At 42.7% G+C, this 17,410-nt stretch overlaps 1 protein-coding gene across 1 annotated transcript in view; it reads left to right on the top strand.

Annotated features, from left to right (window-relative positions):
- Positions 1–4,510, top strand: part of DPY30 (dpy-30, histone methyltransferase complex regulatory subunit) — a 4,981-nt gene extending 471 nt beyond the window's left edge. Inside the window, exons 2-4 of the mRNA XM_018559969.1 lie at positions 86–133; positions 1,067–1,209; positions 4,347–4,510. Coding sequence (XP_018415471.1) covers positions 86–133; positions 1,067–1,209; positions 4,347–4,419 — 264 coding nt within the window. The 3' untranslated portion in view covers positions 4,420–4,510. The remainder of the gene's footprint in view (positions 1–85; positions 134–1,066; positions 1,210–4,346) is intronic.
- The last annotated feature ends 12,900 nt before the right edge of the window (positions 4,511–17,410 follow it).

Genomic DNA, 17,410 nt, shown 5'->3' with positions numbered 1-17,410 from the left:
CGGACAGAGCCAGGTAAGTGTGTGCGCTGCAGAGCCGAGCCCGCCGTGTTCCCGGAACACCGCTGACCGCTGTTTTGTTTTACAGGTTTCGGAAAACCCTCACGCAGAATATGGTCTCACTGAGAATGTTGAGGTACCAGGCCAGTAGCTGCGTTGAAGCTTTGAGTGGTGATCCGGGATAGTCAATTAGCTCTAGGCAGTGACTGTGTGTGATTTGTGCTGCCTTGTCCCCAGCCCTGAAATCATGCATGGTCTAGTTTGTGGTTAGCAACACCTTGTGTGGTGTTTGTTGTTGTGATTAACCCTTACCCCTCCAATCCTGCGCCAGCAATAGTAGGTAAAGCTGAACTCTGGGTAAAATAAAAATTACCTTTGCAGCGGGGCTCCCCAGCACTGCAGGGGTTAAATGCTGTTCTGTGGCTGGGCCGGTGGTTTTTAACCTGGTATATGTACCACAAAATTTAGGGGTATGCGGGGGAAAAAAAAAGTATCGGCGGTAGTCTAGGCAGCTGCGCTGTGCCGTGTTTATCGTTTCCATGGTGGAGACGGGCAGGCTGCAAGGCAACATGTGTTTCTGTAGCAAGGGTTGCTGCTTTGCCTGGCGTCATGAGTTTTCATGGTGTGGATGGCCAGGATGAATGCTGTCATGCTTTTCCACGGTGCAGAAGGCCAGGACACACGGAGTCATTGGTTATTATAGTTCTGGAGGCTGGCAGGTCCACAACATGGAAATGCATTGAGCTGCCCGGCCGCTTGCATCCTAGCAATCCAAGATGCTGTGCAGCCAGCCCTACACATGGCTGCCAGCCATACACCATTGAAAGGACTTGATACGATGTGGCCTGGCTACTTTCATCCTAGCATTCCAAGATGCTGTGAAGCCAGCCCTACACCGTTGGAATGCATGATACAGGGTGGTCCGGCTACTTGCATCCTAGCAATCAAGCATGCTGTGCAGCCAGTCTGCAAGTCTGATTTTAATTGGATCTTAAACAGTTGAATTTTGTAGTTTCTCATTTGAAACGTACGGCCAAAATGTTAATCGGACTGTTGTGCTTCTTTGTAGAGAATAGTAGAAAATGAAAAAGCAGGCACAGAAAAAGCCTCCAAGCAGAAGGTGGATTTACAAGCCTTGCCCACACGAGCATATCTTGACCAGACTGTGGTTCCAATACTTTTACAGGGTCTTTCAGTGCTGGCAAAAGAAAGGTAAGATTTTAACTGAATGATGGGCTTCATCTTTTTACGATGACTGTTTAATACAGTTTGGTCTGGAAATAATTGTATACGGACATGAGTTTATTTTGGTAAACAGCCAAAATAAGAAAACTTAAGTTAGTGATTTTAAAGTCAAAAGGATTTTAAGCGATTTCTGCACGAGTCTGCGCGTTTTTTTTGTGGTTTTTTATCTTACTGGACAGGAAGTTTATTGGAGCTGAGCTAAGACTTGGAAGCAGCTGTTCAGAAACATGATGATTTGTAAATGTTTGGGCAAAAAAGTAAAGCAATGCTTTGCTGGGCAATGTACTGTATATCTGATTTAGGTTCATTATTGAAAAAAAGCTTAAGTTTAAGCACAGTTTATTTACAGTAGTAAAGTGCAGTCTCTTAGCTTTAAGTTGGTAAAAGCAGGTGAAGGGTCTGGAGTTGAATCCTGGTGTGGTGTTTAGCATTTAGGAGCTGTTGCTGTGAACCCACAAAATGTGTGCAGGGGACATCTCACTGTAAGGGAAACAGGCAATCCTCGGGCTGCAAAAAAGAAATCCATAGGAGAGCTAGTGGGAACATTGCAGGTGGCCCTATCAACAGTTTGGTACATTATGAGAAAAAGAATGCACTGGTGAGGTCTTCAATACAAAAAGGCCTGGACGTCCAGAGGAAACAGTGGTGGATGATCATAGGATCCTTTCCATGGTAAAGAAAAACCCCTTCACAACATCCAGCCAAGTGAAGAACACTCTCCAAGAGGTAAATACAGTATATCATTATCCAACTCTGTCATAGAGAGAAGACTTCATGAGAGCAAATACAGAGGGTTCACCACAAGGTGCAAACCATTCATAAGCCTCAACAATTGAAAGGCCAGATTAGACTTTGTCAAAAAATATCTAAAAAAGCCAGCCCAGTTCTGGAACAGCATTCTTTGAACAGAAACAGAGATCAACCTGTACCAGAATGATGGAAAGAAAAAAGTATGGAGAAGGCTTGGAACGGCTCATGATCCAAAGCATACCACATCTGTAAAACACAGTGGAGGCAGTGTGATTGCCGGCATGCCCATGCCAAATCTATCAGCATCAGCAGGCGTTGGTTAACGTACAGGACATATAAGGCTTTTATTTAGTATACTGTTTTAATACAAACCTTGCAGTGTCTGATCAGTTCCTTATTGTTAGTAGTGATCTGAGCTGTCAGTGACAGCTGGGATTGAGAGCCCCCAGCACCACAAATGTGTTAGCTGGTGGCTGTCAAAAATGAGACATTTTATAGATGTTTAGTGCTGCGGAATGTTAGTTTACAAATTGCAGAAGGGGAGAGGTTAAGCATTCCCGGTGGTTTACTTTGTCCCTGTAGACTTTAATGAGGCTATAGCTTTACTTCTTTAAAGACAAAATTGTCCTTTTTAAAGTTTTTCAGAAACCCAAAATGTTTTTTGTCGATTTTAATCGGATAAAAATACCATCTTTTATTTAAAATAAAATACACAAATGGAGTGTTGCAAACAACTTCAGAATAAAACTGCATGCACATTTTGTTTGCAATTGTACTGCACTGGAATGCATGGCATTGCAGTACCACGTGTTCCAGTGTGGGCGATCACACTGCAGACAGGAGGTGCAATTTTAAAATTTTGTTTTTTTTAACCAATTGTATTTTTTTGTGTGTTATTTTACATAAAAGTTTTTTTTTTTACAAATGCATATGTAAGCCCAGTCATCAATTTAGAGTTGGCCATGAGTATATTTTCCCGAGAATGATTGCTCTCACTCTGACGCACGCATCGATACCTGGCGTGTAGTGCAATCGTCATTTTTTTGTACGCAGGTGCATCCAACTTGTTTTTCTGTATTCACAGGGTCGGTGGACATTAATTTGTTGGGGGGGTATAATTAATTTAATTTTAACTTTTTTTTTTTCTTCTTGCCCTCACATGGGGGGTTCACAAGCCCCTTTGTGGTAGTACATTGGAGATGAAAGGCTCTCTTTAAGGTGACATTAGGGGTCTATTTGACTAGGGTCTTGTGTCACCTTTCCACTTCAATAGTTTTAGCTGGGGAATGCAAGCTACCTGCTGAGGCAGCTGAATGTAAACACAGTAGGCAGTGGCTGGGAGCAATAGCCAGCCTGCTATTGACTATTCCAGATTGCCCTAGAAGGCTGGCTTTTGTACCTGCTCACTGCATACTGTCATATAGCAGAGGAGGGACCAGGTCCTCCTCTGCTGATGACAGCATGCAGTGGGTGGATACAATAGCCAGCCTGCTAGTGCAATGTAAAATAGCCAATAGCAGGTTAGCTATTGCTCCCAGCCACTGGATGGGAGACGTGATGCCAGCTATCTGCCTGGGGCAGCATTGGAGGCACGGGGCAGCAGCGGTGGACTGCAGAGGCACAGCGCTCTCTACTACCCGTCAGGTGCTGACAGAACCGTTCTGTGTCCCCTCTGATTAAGGAGGAGACTGGGGGAGCAGAGCAGGATTTAACTAATCAATAATGAGAATCTTTGACAACTATTCTCATTATCGATTTATAATAGATTAGTTGTTGCAGCCCTAATAAAATATATTTTTTATGAATAGAGAAAGAGATATAAATGAAGTGGCCATTACAGTTCTTTCTATGCTTTATGGCGAATGCTGTGGGGACTGGTAACCATTGCATCTGAGTTTGTTTAAATAGACCAGGGGGTAACCAAACTCCGGCCCTCCAGCTGTGGTGGAACTACAAATCCCATGAGGTATTGCAAGATTCTCACAGCCATGACTCCCGGAGAGAGATGCATCATGGGATTTGTAGTTTCACCACAGCTGGAGGGCCGGAGTTTGGCTACCCCTGAAATAAAATGTTCTTTGCTTTGATACCTTTTTAAAAAAAAAAAAATTTGCTTCAAGTTTTCATTTTAATATATTTTCTTCATAGAATTTAGTCATGACAGTTGAAATCTCTGTATTGCAGATATACAGTATATTTTATTGGCATAACATTTCACAATATTTGTATTGCTTTAAAATGTGTAGATACAGCATTTTATCTTTTTATAGTGTTTACTTTTACACATTTAACTGAAAAGAATATGTGTAAAATTGAGTTGTGTTTTTTCTTTTTTTTTTTTTCTTTCTCCACAGACCTTCAAATCCCATAGAATTTCTAGCAGCTTACCTCTTGAAGAATAAAACTCAATTTGAAGACAGAAGCTAATGAAGTTTTAGGATTCACTCCGATCCAGTGCACCATGCATTGCAGCAAAGGACTAATTCTTCTTTTAGCATAATTGGACTGCTTCAAAATATTTTTTCAGCTGTATTATTTTACCAGTCTTTTATGTTTTTGTTCCCACTTCCTCTGTTTAATTTTTTTTTTTTTTTATCATGTTAAAACTTACAAAATTAAACCATTATAAAAATTGCAAGCTTTTAGGTTGTTCAAGACTTTTGCAACATTCCACATATTTCATTTGTGGTTCAATGTCAACAGCTGTGTTTTCTTATAAGAATGTTCCATTGTTTTACTGGAAATCCATTTATTTGTATGTAATAAAATGTCCCCTAGGGTTGCAGCTAGATTTAAAACATTTGGAAAAAAAACTCCCTGTTTTCTGTTTATAAACCATATGACATGAAAATGCTGGTATAGTACAAACACCCTTGAATGTCCCCTTTTTGGAAATTAGACAGCCAGCGGGGCCGCCTAGCAAGATACTGAAGCTTGGCCCAGTGGGAGATTCATCCATCGTCACAGTTTAGAGGTAGATGTAGGAATCTGTTGCACTTTTTCCATCTGTTAGATGCTCTGTTCACTGATCAGCCATAACTTAATGACCACTCACCTAATATTGAGTAGGTCTCCTTTTCGCCACAAAAGCGACCTTGACTGGTTGAGACATGGACTCCACTGGACCTCTGAAGGTGTGCTTTGGTATCTGGCACCAGTAGCAAATTCTTTAAGTCCTGTAAGTTGTGAGGTGGGTTCATGGATTGGACTTGTTTTTCCAGCACTACCACAGATACTCGATTTGGACTGAGATCTAGAATATGTAAAGGCCAAGTTGACACCTTGACTTCATGTTCCTCAAACCATTCTTGTACCATCTTTGCAGTGTGGCAGGGCGCTTTATCCTGCTGAAGAGGCCACATTTCAGGGAATAACATTGCTATTAAGGGATGTGCTTGGTCAGCAACAATGTTTAGGTAGGTGGTATGTGTCAAAATAACATCCACCCAAGGATTCCCAGCAGAACATTGCCCAAAGCATCACACTGCCCCTGCCGGCTGGCCTTTTTCCATAGTGCATCCTGGTGCCATTTCTGCCCCAGGTAAGTGACACACATGCACCCGGCCAGCTACATGATGTAAAAGAAAACATTCATCAGACCAGGTAACCTTCCATGGTAGAACACAAAAAGAGGCCTGCACTTATAGGCGTGTGCTGACCAAAAAGAGTTACTTCAGACCAAATATAGGAAATTCAGAACTGTATTACCGGTAATTATCACAAAAATTGCACGCAAGTATATTGCACCACATCCCAAAACCCTTAAAAAAAATTGACAACGTCAGATCATACACAACTTCCACTCATTCCTCTACGATTACAAAAAATGTCCACCTTGGGGATAATATAAATATATTGGGTTAAGATCATGCGATCAACCTGTTGTAACCACTAAGGCTCATATATTAGAAGTGAACAGGACTTCGTTCAGATATCCACCGGTAATCCCGTCAATAAAAATAGTTCAGCAACTGGCGTTAATGAGATTGTATTGAAAGGGTTTAGTGGATCGCTTCCCGTATTGAAACACCCAATAAGTAAAAGATCCTTTTTCCATGGTCCAGTTCCAATGGTTATGTGCTCATTGTAGGTGCTTTTGGCTGTGGAGTCAACATGGTCACCCTGACTGCAGCTACACGGCCCTATACGCAAAAAAACGATTCAGTCACCTTTCTATCAGAACCAGCATTAATATTTTTTTCTGAAATTGGAGCTAGTTACTCTTCTATTTGATCAAACTACACAGACCAGCCTTCACTCCCCACATGCATCAATGAGCTTTGTCCATCCATGACCCTGTTGCCGGTTCAGCCTTTTTTGGACCATTTTTTGGTAAGTCCTGACCACTGTAGACCGGAAACATGCCACAAGAGCTGCAGTTTTGGAGTTGCTCGAGCCCAGTCGTCTAGCCATCACAATTTGGCCCTTGTCAGTCTCTTAAATCCTTACACTTGGCCATTTTTTCTGCTTCCATCACATCAACTTCAGGGACAAAATGTTGACTTTCTGCCTAATATATCCCATCCACTGAAACTAGAAAATCAATGTTATTCACGTCACCTGTCAGTGGTCATTAGACATGTAAGCCAGCAAAAAATGTGTTTTGTTTTACTTCTGATTGTTTTTATTTCAGATTTCGAGTCCAAACCGTGTTTCGTTAATCGGATCTATCAAAATTTTGTGTTAGTTATAGACGGGGATTCTAATTGGCCAGAAAACAGTCACGTGTCTGTTTAGCTTAGTTTTGAACAAAATGTAGATGGTCCGAAGTTCCGTTAAAAGAACATTCAGATTAATTTGCATTCGGCCCAATTGGAATTCAGACATCGGGATGCATCTGAATTCACAAAATGTTGTCCAAATTTGCATTCGGAATGAAACGAAATTTACATGCCTCTGTTCATAATGTTATGGCTGATTGACTTTTGGGAACATTGAACAGCCATCTTTAAAAGTAGCACTAAACTCAGGAGTTAAATCTTATTTGTAACTTATTTGGGGATCACTTGGCTGTAGATCCTCAAATCAGCTCTGAAATCATGTTGACACTGTCCTTCCTTCTGGCGGGTGGCTACTTTTGTTCCCCATGTATCTTGTGTGTGTTGTATAGTAACCACAGCTCAAAGCTTGCTCCTGTAATGAACTACAACCTTATGTTTAATTAGTTAATTAAACATGAGATTGTAGTCCATCACAGGGAAAAAAAGTTGAGGAAAGGTGCCCATACACTTTACAACCCTCACAAGACTTTTGTCTTGCAAGGGTTGTAAAGTACTTAAAAAAACGTACGACCTGCCCATCTTGGGCAGGCGATCATCGCAAGCCTGCCCACCTGAGGGGCGGGCTTACGATGACTGTAATGAGGGGCGGGCTTCCAATGACTGCAAACGGGCAGTGTGCGCATGCGCACACTGGCCCGTTCGGCAGTTGTCGAACCAGCAGGCCACTAACTCGCGAGAATCGTACGATTCCCGGCGGGTTTTCTAGCATGCTGGTTCGACGGAAGACGTGCGACCGTACAGTAGAAACTCTACACAGACCAGCCTTCACTCCCCACATGCATCAATGAGCTTTGTCCATCCATGACCCTGTTGCCGGTTCAGCCTTTTTTGGACCATTTTTTGGTAAGTCCTGACCACTGTAGACCGGAAACATGCCACAAGAGCTGCAGTTTTGGAGTTGCTCGAGCCCAGTCGTCTAGCCATCACAATTTGGCCCTTGTCAGTCTCTTAAATCCTTACACTTGGCCATTTTTTCTGCTTCCATCACATCAACTTCAGGGACAAAATGTTGACTTTCTGCCTAATATATCCCATCCACTGAAACTAGAAAATCAATGTTATTCACGTCACCTGTCAGTGGTCATTAGACATGTAAGCCAGCAAAAAATGTGTTTTGTTTTACTTCTGATTGTTTTTATTTCAGATTTCGAGTCCAAACCGTGTTTCGTTAATCGGATCTATCAAAATTTTGTGTTAGTTATAGACGGGGATTCTAATTGGCCAGAAAACAGTCACGTGTCTGTTTAGCTTAGTTTTGAACAAAATGTAGATGGTCCGAAGTTCCGTTAAAAGAACATTCAGATTAATTTGCATTCGGCCCAATTGGAATTCAGACATCGGGATGCATCTGAATTCACAAAATGTTGTCCAAATTTGCATTCGGAATGAAACGAAATTTACATGCCTCTGTTCATAATGTTATGGCTGATTGACTTTTGGGAACATTGAACAGCCATCTTTAAAAGTAGCACTAAACTCAGGAGTTAAATCTTATTTGTAACTTATTTGGGGATCACTTGGCTGTAGATCCTCAAATCAGCTCTGAAATCATGTTGACACTGTCCTTCCTTCTGGCGGGTGGCTACTTTTGTTCCCCATGTATCTTGTGTGTGTTGTATAGTAACCACAGCTCAAAGCTTGCTCCTGTAATGAACTACAACCTTATGTTTAATTAGTTAATTAAACATGAGATTGTAGTCCATCACAGGGAAAAAAAGTTGAGGAAAGGTGCCCATACACTTTACAACCCTCACAAGACTTTTGTCTTGCAAGGGTTGTAAAGTACTTAAAAAAACGTACGACCTGCCCATCTTGGGCAGGCGATCATCGCAAGCCTGCCCACCTGAGGGGCGGGCTTACGATGACTGTAATGAGGGGCGGGCTTCCAATGACTGCAAACGGGCAGTGTGCGCATGCGCACACTGGCCCGTTCGGCAGTTGTCGAACCAGCAGGCCACTAACTCGCGAGAATCGTACGATTCCCGGCGGGTTTTCTAGCATGCTGGTTCGACGGAAGACGTGCGACCGTACAGTAGAAACGGTCGCACGCCTTCCATACACTGCACGATTCTCGTACGATCGCGGGATTTCCCGCGATTCTCGTACGAGAATCGTGCAGTGTATGGGCACCTTTACTCTTGAGTTAGATGAAAAGTCCAGCTGAATGTGATTAACTATTACTAGCTTATACCATCACCTAGTCCTAGACCAGCGGTGGCGAACCTATGACATGCGTGCCACAGAGGACATGCAGAGGCTCCTCTGGTGGGACGCAAGCCCAGGTATAGGTGTCGAATTCATATCGCCCGGCGCCCTGGGACATGCAGTTCCGAGCGGTAGTTTTTTTCTAAATTTAGCCCTGCTTCGGGCAAGCAGGGCTAAATGTACAGCAGGGAAGCCACCATTCGTTTAGTACAAGTGATCTCGACGATGCTACGGAGATCACTTGTATGCAGCCTGCGGGTCCCCCCTCCATGGTCTGTCCTCCCCCGCCAGCTGCCTCTCCCCCCGCTGGCCGCCTCCCTCCCTGACCAATTTTCAGGGTCCATCAGTCTTCTGGCCGACCCTGGACCACGGCAAAGTAGTTCAGGATGGAGAGTACGTCTGTTCTCTGCTCTGCTCCGTGTGAACACTTAGGCCCCATTCACACTGAGCGATTTATCGTGCGGTAATTCTTGCGATATCGCGGCTATTTACCGCGCGATATCGCTCTCCAATGCATGGCAATGGGGCTCTGTCCGTCGCTGTCGCGGGTCGTGCGTCGCTACAGCAGGACCCTTTTTGGAGCGGATTTTGCCGCGATTCTAGCTTGCTCAATGCAAGCATTTGCGCGATATCACGCAAAATGCAAATCGCGCGACAAACGCGCGATTTGCGAATCGCTCAGTGTGAATGGGGCCTTAAACAGAAGAGCTGTATTCACACAACCTTCCCGTCTTGGCCAATTTTGGGTATTATCGTTTTTTGAGGTTTCGCGCGCGCACGCAATTTTAAGGCTTGACATGTTTGGTGTCATTTTACCCGACGTGACCCCGTCTTTTATATTTTACCAAAAAATTGGGTAATAATAAATGTTTTATCATTTAATATAGGTGAAACAGTTTTTTTTTTTTTAAATTTCGGTAATTTTTCCTTAATATAGTAAAAAATAAAAACCCCAGTGGTGATTAAATACCACCAAAAGAAAGCTCTATCTGTCCCTAAAAAATGGTATAACATTAATTTCAGTACAGCGTTGCATGACGGAATAAATGTCAGTCAAAGTACCGCATCGCTGAATACTGAAAAATGGCCTGGATGGGAAGGGGGTTTAACACCGCGGATGTCAACTGGTTAAACCCCAGTGCCCAAACTAAAACAAAATACCAAACTAATTTTCAGTGTTGGCACTTTGAGACAAATATATTGATTTTTGCATTGCAGTATGGGCACTCGGTCTCAAAACCGTTAGCCATCACTGACCTAGACAAACAGAACCTTCACAGTGATTTCATAAGATGCACTTTCTATCTGACTCCAGTAGAGGTCATCCTAAGTTAATTTATTCCAAATTGAATGTGAACCTTTCTTGGCACTTAGTGAAAAACGTGTCATTTAACAGAACTTTTTAAACTAACAAAATTCACTTTGCAAAATAAAGATCAAGGTTGATTTCAAAGGGGGCGACTCTACCAAGACCAATTGCGGCGGAATTTCGAAGGTCTTCCATTCCTTTCACTTCCAAAATACTGATGATTGGACCGCTTTGCAAAGAGATATGTATCATTCTCCAGAACAGTGCGATCTGGTGTCTTGCTGCAATTATAATATGAGATTTTTCCCCCACTAGTAGAGATTTTCTGGAAAGAAAAACTTAATAGGTAATCCAAGGGATACAGAGAGAAATTGATCCCTAATATCTGGGACAGAACACCTGCCCCAATATGAATGAATCTTAGGGCATTAGCAGGGGCGTAACTAGAAATCACAGGGCCCCATAGCAAAATTTTGTATGGGGACCTGTGATCTCTAGTTATGCCCACCTGATATCCCGAACAACCAACCTGAGTGACCCTGCAGAGCCCACCATAGACTCTCTATGGAGGGCTCTGCAGGGTCTCAGGTAGGCTGGTCAAACCCTCTTACCTGTCAGCCCCCGATCGCTCTCCGCCTCCTCCGTTGCTGTGCCCTGCTTCCTCTATCGCCGGGCCCCACCTCCTCCATAACCGCGCCCCGCCTCCTCCTTAGCTACCGACGCCGGGCCCAGTCTCCTCCTCCGCAGCTGCTGGCTGTCACTGACTCAGCAGCAGCTGTGAGGAGGAGCGCGGCGCTGCACACATCACTGACACGTTGTCAGTGATCTGAACAGCGGCGTGTTCCTCCTCACAGCCACCAGTAACAGCCACCAGCCTGAGATACCATAGTGACCTAGGCGGCCTGCACAACATCAGGGGGAGGTCCTGGCCGGGCCCCCCTGTGCCCCGGGCCCCATAGCGGCCACCTGGGTTGCTATGGTGATTGTTCCGCCATTGGGCATTAGCAAAAAATATGATATAATGTGCCTTCAGAGTTTTTGCATTGTCAGCACAGGTTATAAATTGATGGATTACAGGAATGTATACAATATATTGTGTTTTCTTATATGCTGAACAAATAGAAGATTTGTAGGTATTGTCACAGATTTTCCTCAAGGGGTTAATGGCATATCTTGCTGTAATATCTGTTCCCCTTTCAGAATTTCTAGGGGGCGCGCGCGAGCAGAAAAAAAATGCCATCTGGCGACGGCAACCCGCCAATGCAGCAGTGCCGTCCGTCCGTTTTTCTACTACGGGCGGATGGCAAGGGGTAATTAGGGCCCTCAGGGATCTCTAGTATGACTTTATGTATGTTTGAGATCATATGCTGTTGATTTGGACCTTGCGCACACAACTGCTCAAAGGATAGTATGTGTAATAGAAAGATAAAAATGCAGTTAAAAAGTCTATGATTTGGAGGACCATGGTATCACGTACCTGTGCAGAGACTGGATGTAGGAGGAGGCTTCCCTTGCAGCTCGTGTCCTAGGGACTCTGGTATTGGGGACAGAGTCCTTGTAGACAGTGAGTGGCAGGAGGGCCAGAGGCTGTTCCACCGTGCAGGCCACTCCTTGGTTTTGCGGCAGTGTCTTGTAAATCTTGATATCCGAGGTCAACAGGCCGAGGTCACACCGAGCAGGCAGAGCAAGTACAAAAGGAGAAGGCGTAGGCAGTCCAGTGAAGTAATCCGAGGTCAAAGGTATAGGCAAACAAGAATGGTCAAACGTTCCGAGGTCAAAGGCAGGCTGCAGGCAAACAAGGTCAAAGTCAATCCGGGTCGATAATCAATGGTACTGGAAACAAGCATCAGGAGACGTCAGGGCAGTTGAAGAGACAATCCAGCAATGAGTAGGTGTGGAGTCAGGGTTTAAATAGTGAAGGAAATTATTTGGATAGCATCACTTCCTGTGACCCTTTTGGATAGCATCACTTCCTGTGAGCCTTTTGGATAGCATCACTTCCTGTGAGTCTTTTGGAGAGTGCACGCATGCGCACAGGCCCATTACGGGACCCCCGGCTTGGCGCATGCGCAGAAGCAGCAGGTCTCTGACACATGGGTAAAAAGTAGGCAGGCAAGATGGTTGAATGCTGAAGCATTAGAGGAAAAAGGGACAGCTCTTTTACAGTGATGTTTAACTGAAGTATTAAATAATTGTTAGGACCTGTGTGGATAGAATTTTGGTTGACAGGTGACAGATGAGATTTGCATTCCCATACAACTCTAAGGAAACACAAAAGCCTGCCTGAAACAGGTCAGAAGAAGGTGGACTGTGGGTCAAATATACTGTACATGTCAATGAGTTCTGATTTTTTTCAAACTGATGATAAACTGATGACGTCAACACAAGCCCTTATTTCTCTGCCTCTGTAGCAAAATATACCTGTTTTCATTTTTGGATATTTCTACTAGTCAGCTGCAGCAACCCCAGGATCAACTGCAAACAGTGTAACTTGATAGCATCAGTTTCTTTCACAAAATTGTATTGTTTTCAATTAGGCATTCAAACAGAACACAATGTTAAGGTATAAAACAGTGCTGGCGCAGCAGCCCAGAACGTTCATTTGGGTTAAAGGAGAACTATGAGGTGAGTGCTTTTCACTCACCTCATAATTCTAGCCGACCTGTCACAATGAGACTGTCACAGGTCGGCTCAGTAGATCGGGAGGTGAGCGAACACATAGCGGCGTTCGCTCACTTCTCGATCCTGTCACGGCTCTCTGCCGTGACAGGGGAGGGACTGGATTCCCCCCTCCCCGCTCCGATCCTCCAGCGCTGACTGGCGGAACGGACGGGGGAGGGGCGGGTACAGCTGGCTCTGCCTCTAGAAGGGCAGAGCCAGCTGTCACTCACGCAGCTGGGTGAATCTCGACATCGATGTTGGGATCTGCTCCGTCGTCTCAGTATACCGCGAGCTGTAGCTCGCGGTATACTGAGCTTAGGGTGACGGGAGGACGCTAGTTTGTGTCTTCCCGTTACCCTAAGGAGAACTATGGGGAAAAACACTAACCCCATAGTTCTCCTTTAGGGATCAATATGTTTTGCATGCAGAAAGTAAGACTGTTAGTTCTATTAAATGAGTCTATGTTCTAATAAATCATCTAATGAGAACCGACTGGTGAAGGTCTCAGTTGTTGTGTTCCGAAGTCCGGTTCTTTAGCCAATTTTGAACTGGCTTCTGGGAGGCTGATCCCAGTGAGCAGAAACTGCGTGGATAGCATCAGCTTCAATATTATTTGTAAAATAACACTTTAAATAAATAATTAAAAAAGTTCTGTAACTTTAATATATAAAGTAAAAAAAAATTGACCAAACACCATTTTGGTTTGCTTTCAAATATGCTACAGGTGCATGTAGCTTTGTCCAAAAGTCTGGGCACTCCCAGTCAAATTATGCTTTCATTGATTTTCTCAGTGAAGAAATGTTAAGACAAGCTCTATGGGAAACGAAAAAATTGTTGCATGTGTCAAAGTCTAGTCACCCTGTCAGTCAGTGCTTTGTAACACCCTCTTCCAGTAATCGCAGTTTACAAATATTTCATGTAGCAAGGTAAAAAATGTTCCCACTCTTCCATGAGAAACGTATTTTGGAAGTATTCTTAGTTTACTTTGCATGCAGAGCAGCTATGAGCTCTACTAAAAGATTTGCAAAAATATTCAAGTCTGGGTACTGTGAAAGTAATTCCAAACCAAACATTTTTTTCTCTTTGGGTTGATGGTTGATTTGGGTCATTGTTTAGTTGGAATAGGTAACCTCTTTCAAACTTTGGTTACTTTAATGACTGTGGGACATTAGCCAATGGGATTTGTTAATATTTAGAAGAATCCATTCTTCCATCTACCTGCATAATACTTTCTGGGCCACATGCTGTCCCAAGTGTTCTAGCCCCAATCCTTAACAGTGGTTGTTTTCTTTAAATGCAAAACTACGCTTTCCTAGCCAAGTCAATCGAGTCACTTGACTTCACTTGACCCTTAACTTGACTCTTAACTTTCACTCTAAAACGTAATGTAATACTTTTGTTTGTTTTGGCATAGGAAAGAGTTTCAACCTCTCTAATGTTTTATTGCAGTCTATCTTCACCCTCCCTGTTTGTCTGGGGGACCATTGTCAATGAGACAGAAAGTAAGGAAAAATCCAATATTTTATAGCCATTGGAACAGGAGATAAGGAAAAATCTTCCAGTGGAAGACACCTGTTTGGGTGAGCACTGTTTGCTAAGAGAGTTCCCCCCATTTCCTTTTAATAAAACACTGTATTACATGTCTATTTCTGAAAGAGCAAGTAATAAAAAGCATAAATCCTCACCCTTTTGTAAAAATAAAAATAAGCTCTTGCTGCAATGCCTCCTCTTCACTGCTGTTTGCTGTAGACTGAGCCACTCACCAATCCGGCACTGCTTGTTTTGGTCTGCAAATAAGGAGAAATTATCCTAAGCCCAGAGTTGGGGTTTAAATAAATATGTTACACAAGTAATGATAAATATTATAAAAGTTTTGTTTGTAAAGCTAAAAACAATAAAAATTAGTAAAATTTACCAAAAACTATGATAGTTTTCCTTAAAGTAGATTTAAACCCTAAAACTACTTAAAGTAGATTTAAACCCTAAGTACTCTGCATATCATATACAATTACCATTTTTTAAAGAAGTAAACCCTGAGGGGCTGGATAAATGTTTGGGAGCACCTTTCCAGAGCTCTCTGCCTTGAGGCTTCTCCCTCGCAAGAGGCCTGTGTAAAGATCTGCTGTCAGGGTCTGGCCTCAGCATGTGCCGTGTGCTTAGTGCCCTGGATACCAAGCTACTGCTGGTGTGGATACCTGAAGCAAGTTGGGCTGGAGAAGGGATCTTCTTGCTGAAGAGTGTCTCAGGGAAGCTGGGCAGAGGCTGCTGTCTGGACATTGTCAGAAGGATTCATTGCCCACAGACCCAGGGATCCTGCAAGCAGATGGAAGGCAGTCAGTGTATGAGAAAGATTGTGGCTGCTTTTATAGGGTCATAGATTTATCTGGCAGTCTTCTGTCTATCAGTATTTATTTTTGGAGGTTGCTCTCAAAGGACCAGTTGATGCTGCTATTTTAGAATACCCTGTCCTACAGTTTTATGTTTATGGGTACCTTGAACTCTATACCCTTTCTCCTAAGTTTTGAGTTCAGCACTAACTAGCAAAAAGACTCTAGAGACTCGAACCTTATCATTGCCAGAAGTTGTGGGTGCTGCTGAATCTGGAAACAGGGCAGGTAACAGCATGACAGGTAGGAGAAACTAAAGATTACCGGTGGCTCCTGCGGGAGTCATTGCTACAGTTGCATCTCAGTCATGCTAGTCTTCTGCCTCATTGCAGCCACTTCCTGCCTACGTGGCGACAACAGTGGACCATGCCTGTGTAAGATCTGTTGAAATATTACAAATTACTTTTGAAATTACATTAAAAACGTAAATGAGATTTTGGTGAGTGGCTTTACATATACTTTAAAGCAAACAAAAATACATTTACCCTATCATGTCTAACTTACCATACGCTAAACATACCAATGCTTGTACATGTTTTGTTTCTCTAGTGTGGTTGTATAGCAGTTAAGCAAATCACTATCTTAATGTACCTTAGTTTATTTTAATGCTCTAGCTACATGGAAAATGGATGTTGTCCTCTGGACCACTAAATATGGCTTTGGCTGAGTCTATGGATGTAGAATACCTAGACGGTTATGGCTGTAATAAGTTATTGTCAAAGCATTACAATACTGCCAACAACTTCAATATTCAGAAAAAAGTATGGCTGTACTGGTAATAAGATTCCAGCTTATCTCCAAAATTGTCTTCAAGCACCTCACATTTGCAGTTGGAGCTGGGCTTTTGTTTTATAGCTTCATTGCACATTAAAAAATGTTTTATTTGTCCGTAAACTGTTTGCACACCTCATCTTCCAGCAGTTAGCAAATATCCTTCTTTTTCATTTTTGCAGCACTAAAACAGCTGTCACTGATGCTAACAGGACATGTCAAATATGTTGCCACTGAGGAGATCTGCGGTGTTTGCAAAAGGAAATAAAGCTAATAGTAGGAGTAACAAGGATCTAAAGGGAAAATTGTATACTTACCTATTGGTAATTTTCCTTTCCTGACGCCAATACATGGCAGCATACAATGGGTATGGCTCCGCCCCCATTGTATGCTGCCATGGATTAGCGTCAGGAAAACAGAATATTGTATACTTACCTATCGGTAATTTTCCTTTCCTGACGCCAATACATGGCAGCATACAATGGGGGCGGAGCCATACCCATTGTATGCTGTCATGGATTGGCATCAGGAAATTAACATTTTCCACCCTAGTACAACTTTCTGTTATTTTTTGTATGGTAAGAACTAGTAAGTATTTAAACTTGCCACTTAAGAGTTGGAGGAAAAGGCATATGTTTTTTTGCATTAAATTAGCAATATTATTGCATTTCTAAAATTTTGTTTAGTAAATGATACATCTCATAGCATTCTGATTATAAAGACATACCTAAAATATCATAATCACTGTGGATAACTAGCTTAATCTAAATATGTGGCTAGACTTTGGACATTCAAGTATTTATTTAAAAGAGCTTTAGGCAATGTGAAGCAATTCATCCTCAAGTTAATTTAGGGGCCCCATAGACTTGGGTACTTGGTTAAGTACATAATGGCTTCATCTTCTGCTTGCTGGCACCCTACAATTTGCTATTAGCAGAAGCTGCTATACATATTTAGCATGTTATTGTAATTTCAAAAGTTGTTTTAATTTTTTTTCTAAATGTACTTGTCATACAAATAATGCCCGGTGATCCTGCTATAAAGGTCAATGTCTCCCAACTGTTCTCCTCCATTGTCACATTTACCCCTGATAGCTGTAAAGAGGATGTCTAAAATGTGGAATATAACATGGGTACAAAAAATGAAAAAAAGGCCTCAGTCATGAAGGGGTTAAAAGAATGTTAAATCAGTATTTTAGGAAAAACATGGCCACGGTTTATAATACACAGTGCAGTAGCCAATGTAATATTGTCAAGTCGGAGTTTGGATTTTATTTAAACTTAACAGTTTTCTTTCTTAATTTG

Source organism: Nanorana parkeri, unplaced genomic scaffold (assembly GCF_000935625.1).
Source record: "Nanorana parkeri isolate BGI_ZX_2015 unplaced genomic scaffold, ASM93562v1 scaffold424, whole genome shotgun sequence".
In the NCBI taxonomy this organism is placed as follows: domain Eukaryota; kingdom Metazoa; phylum Chordata; class Amphibia; order Anura; family Dicroglossidae; genus Nanorana; species Nanorana parkeri.
This window is presented reverse-complemented; position numbering and strand designations above follow the sequence as displayed.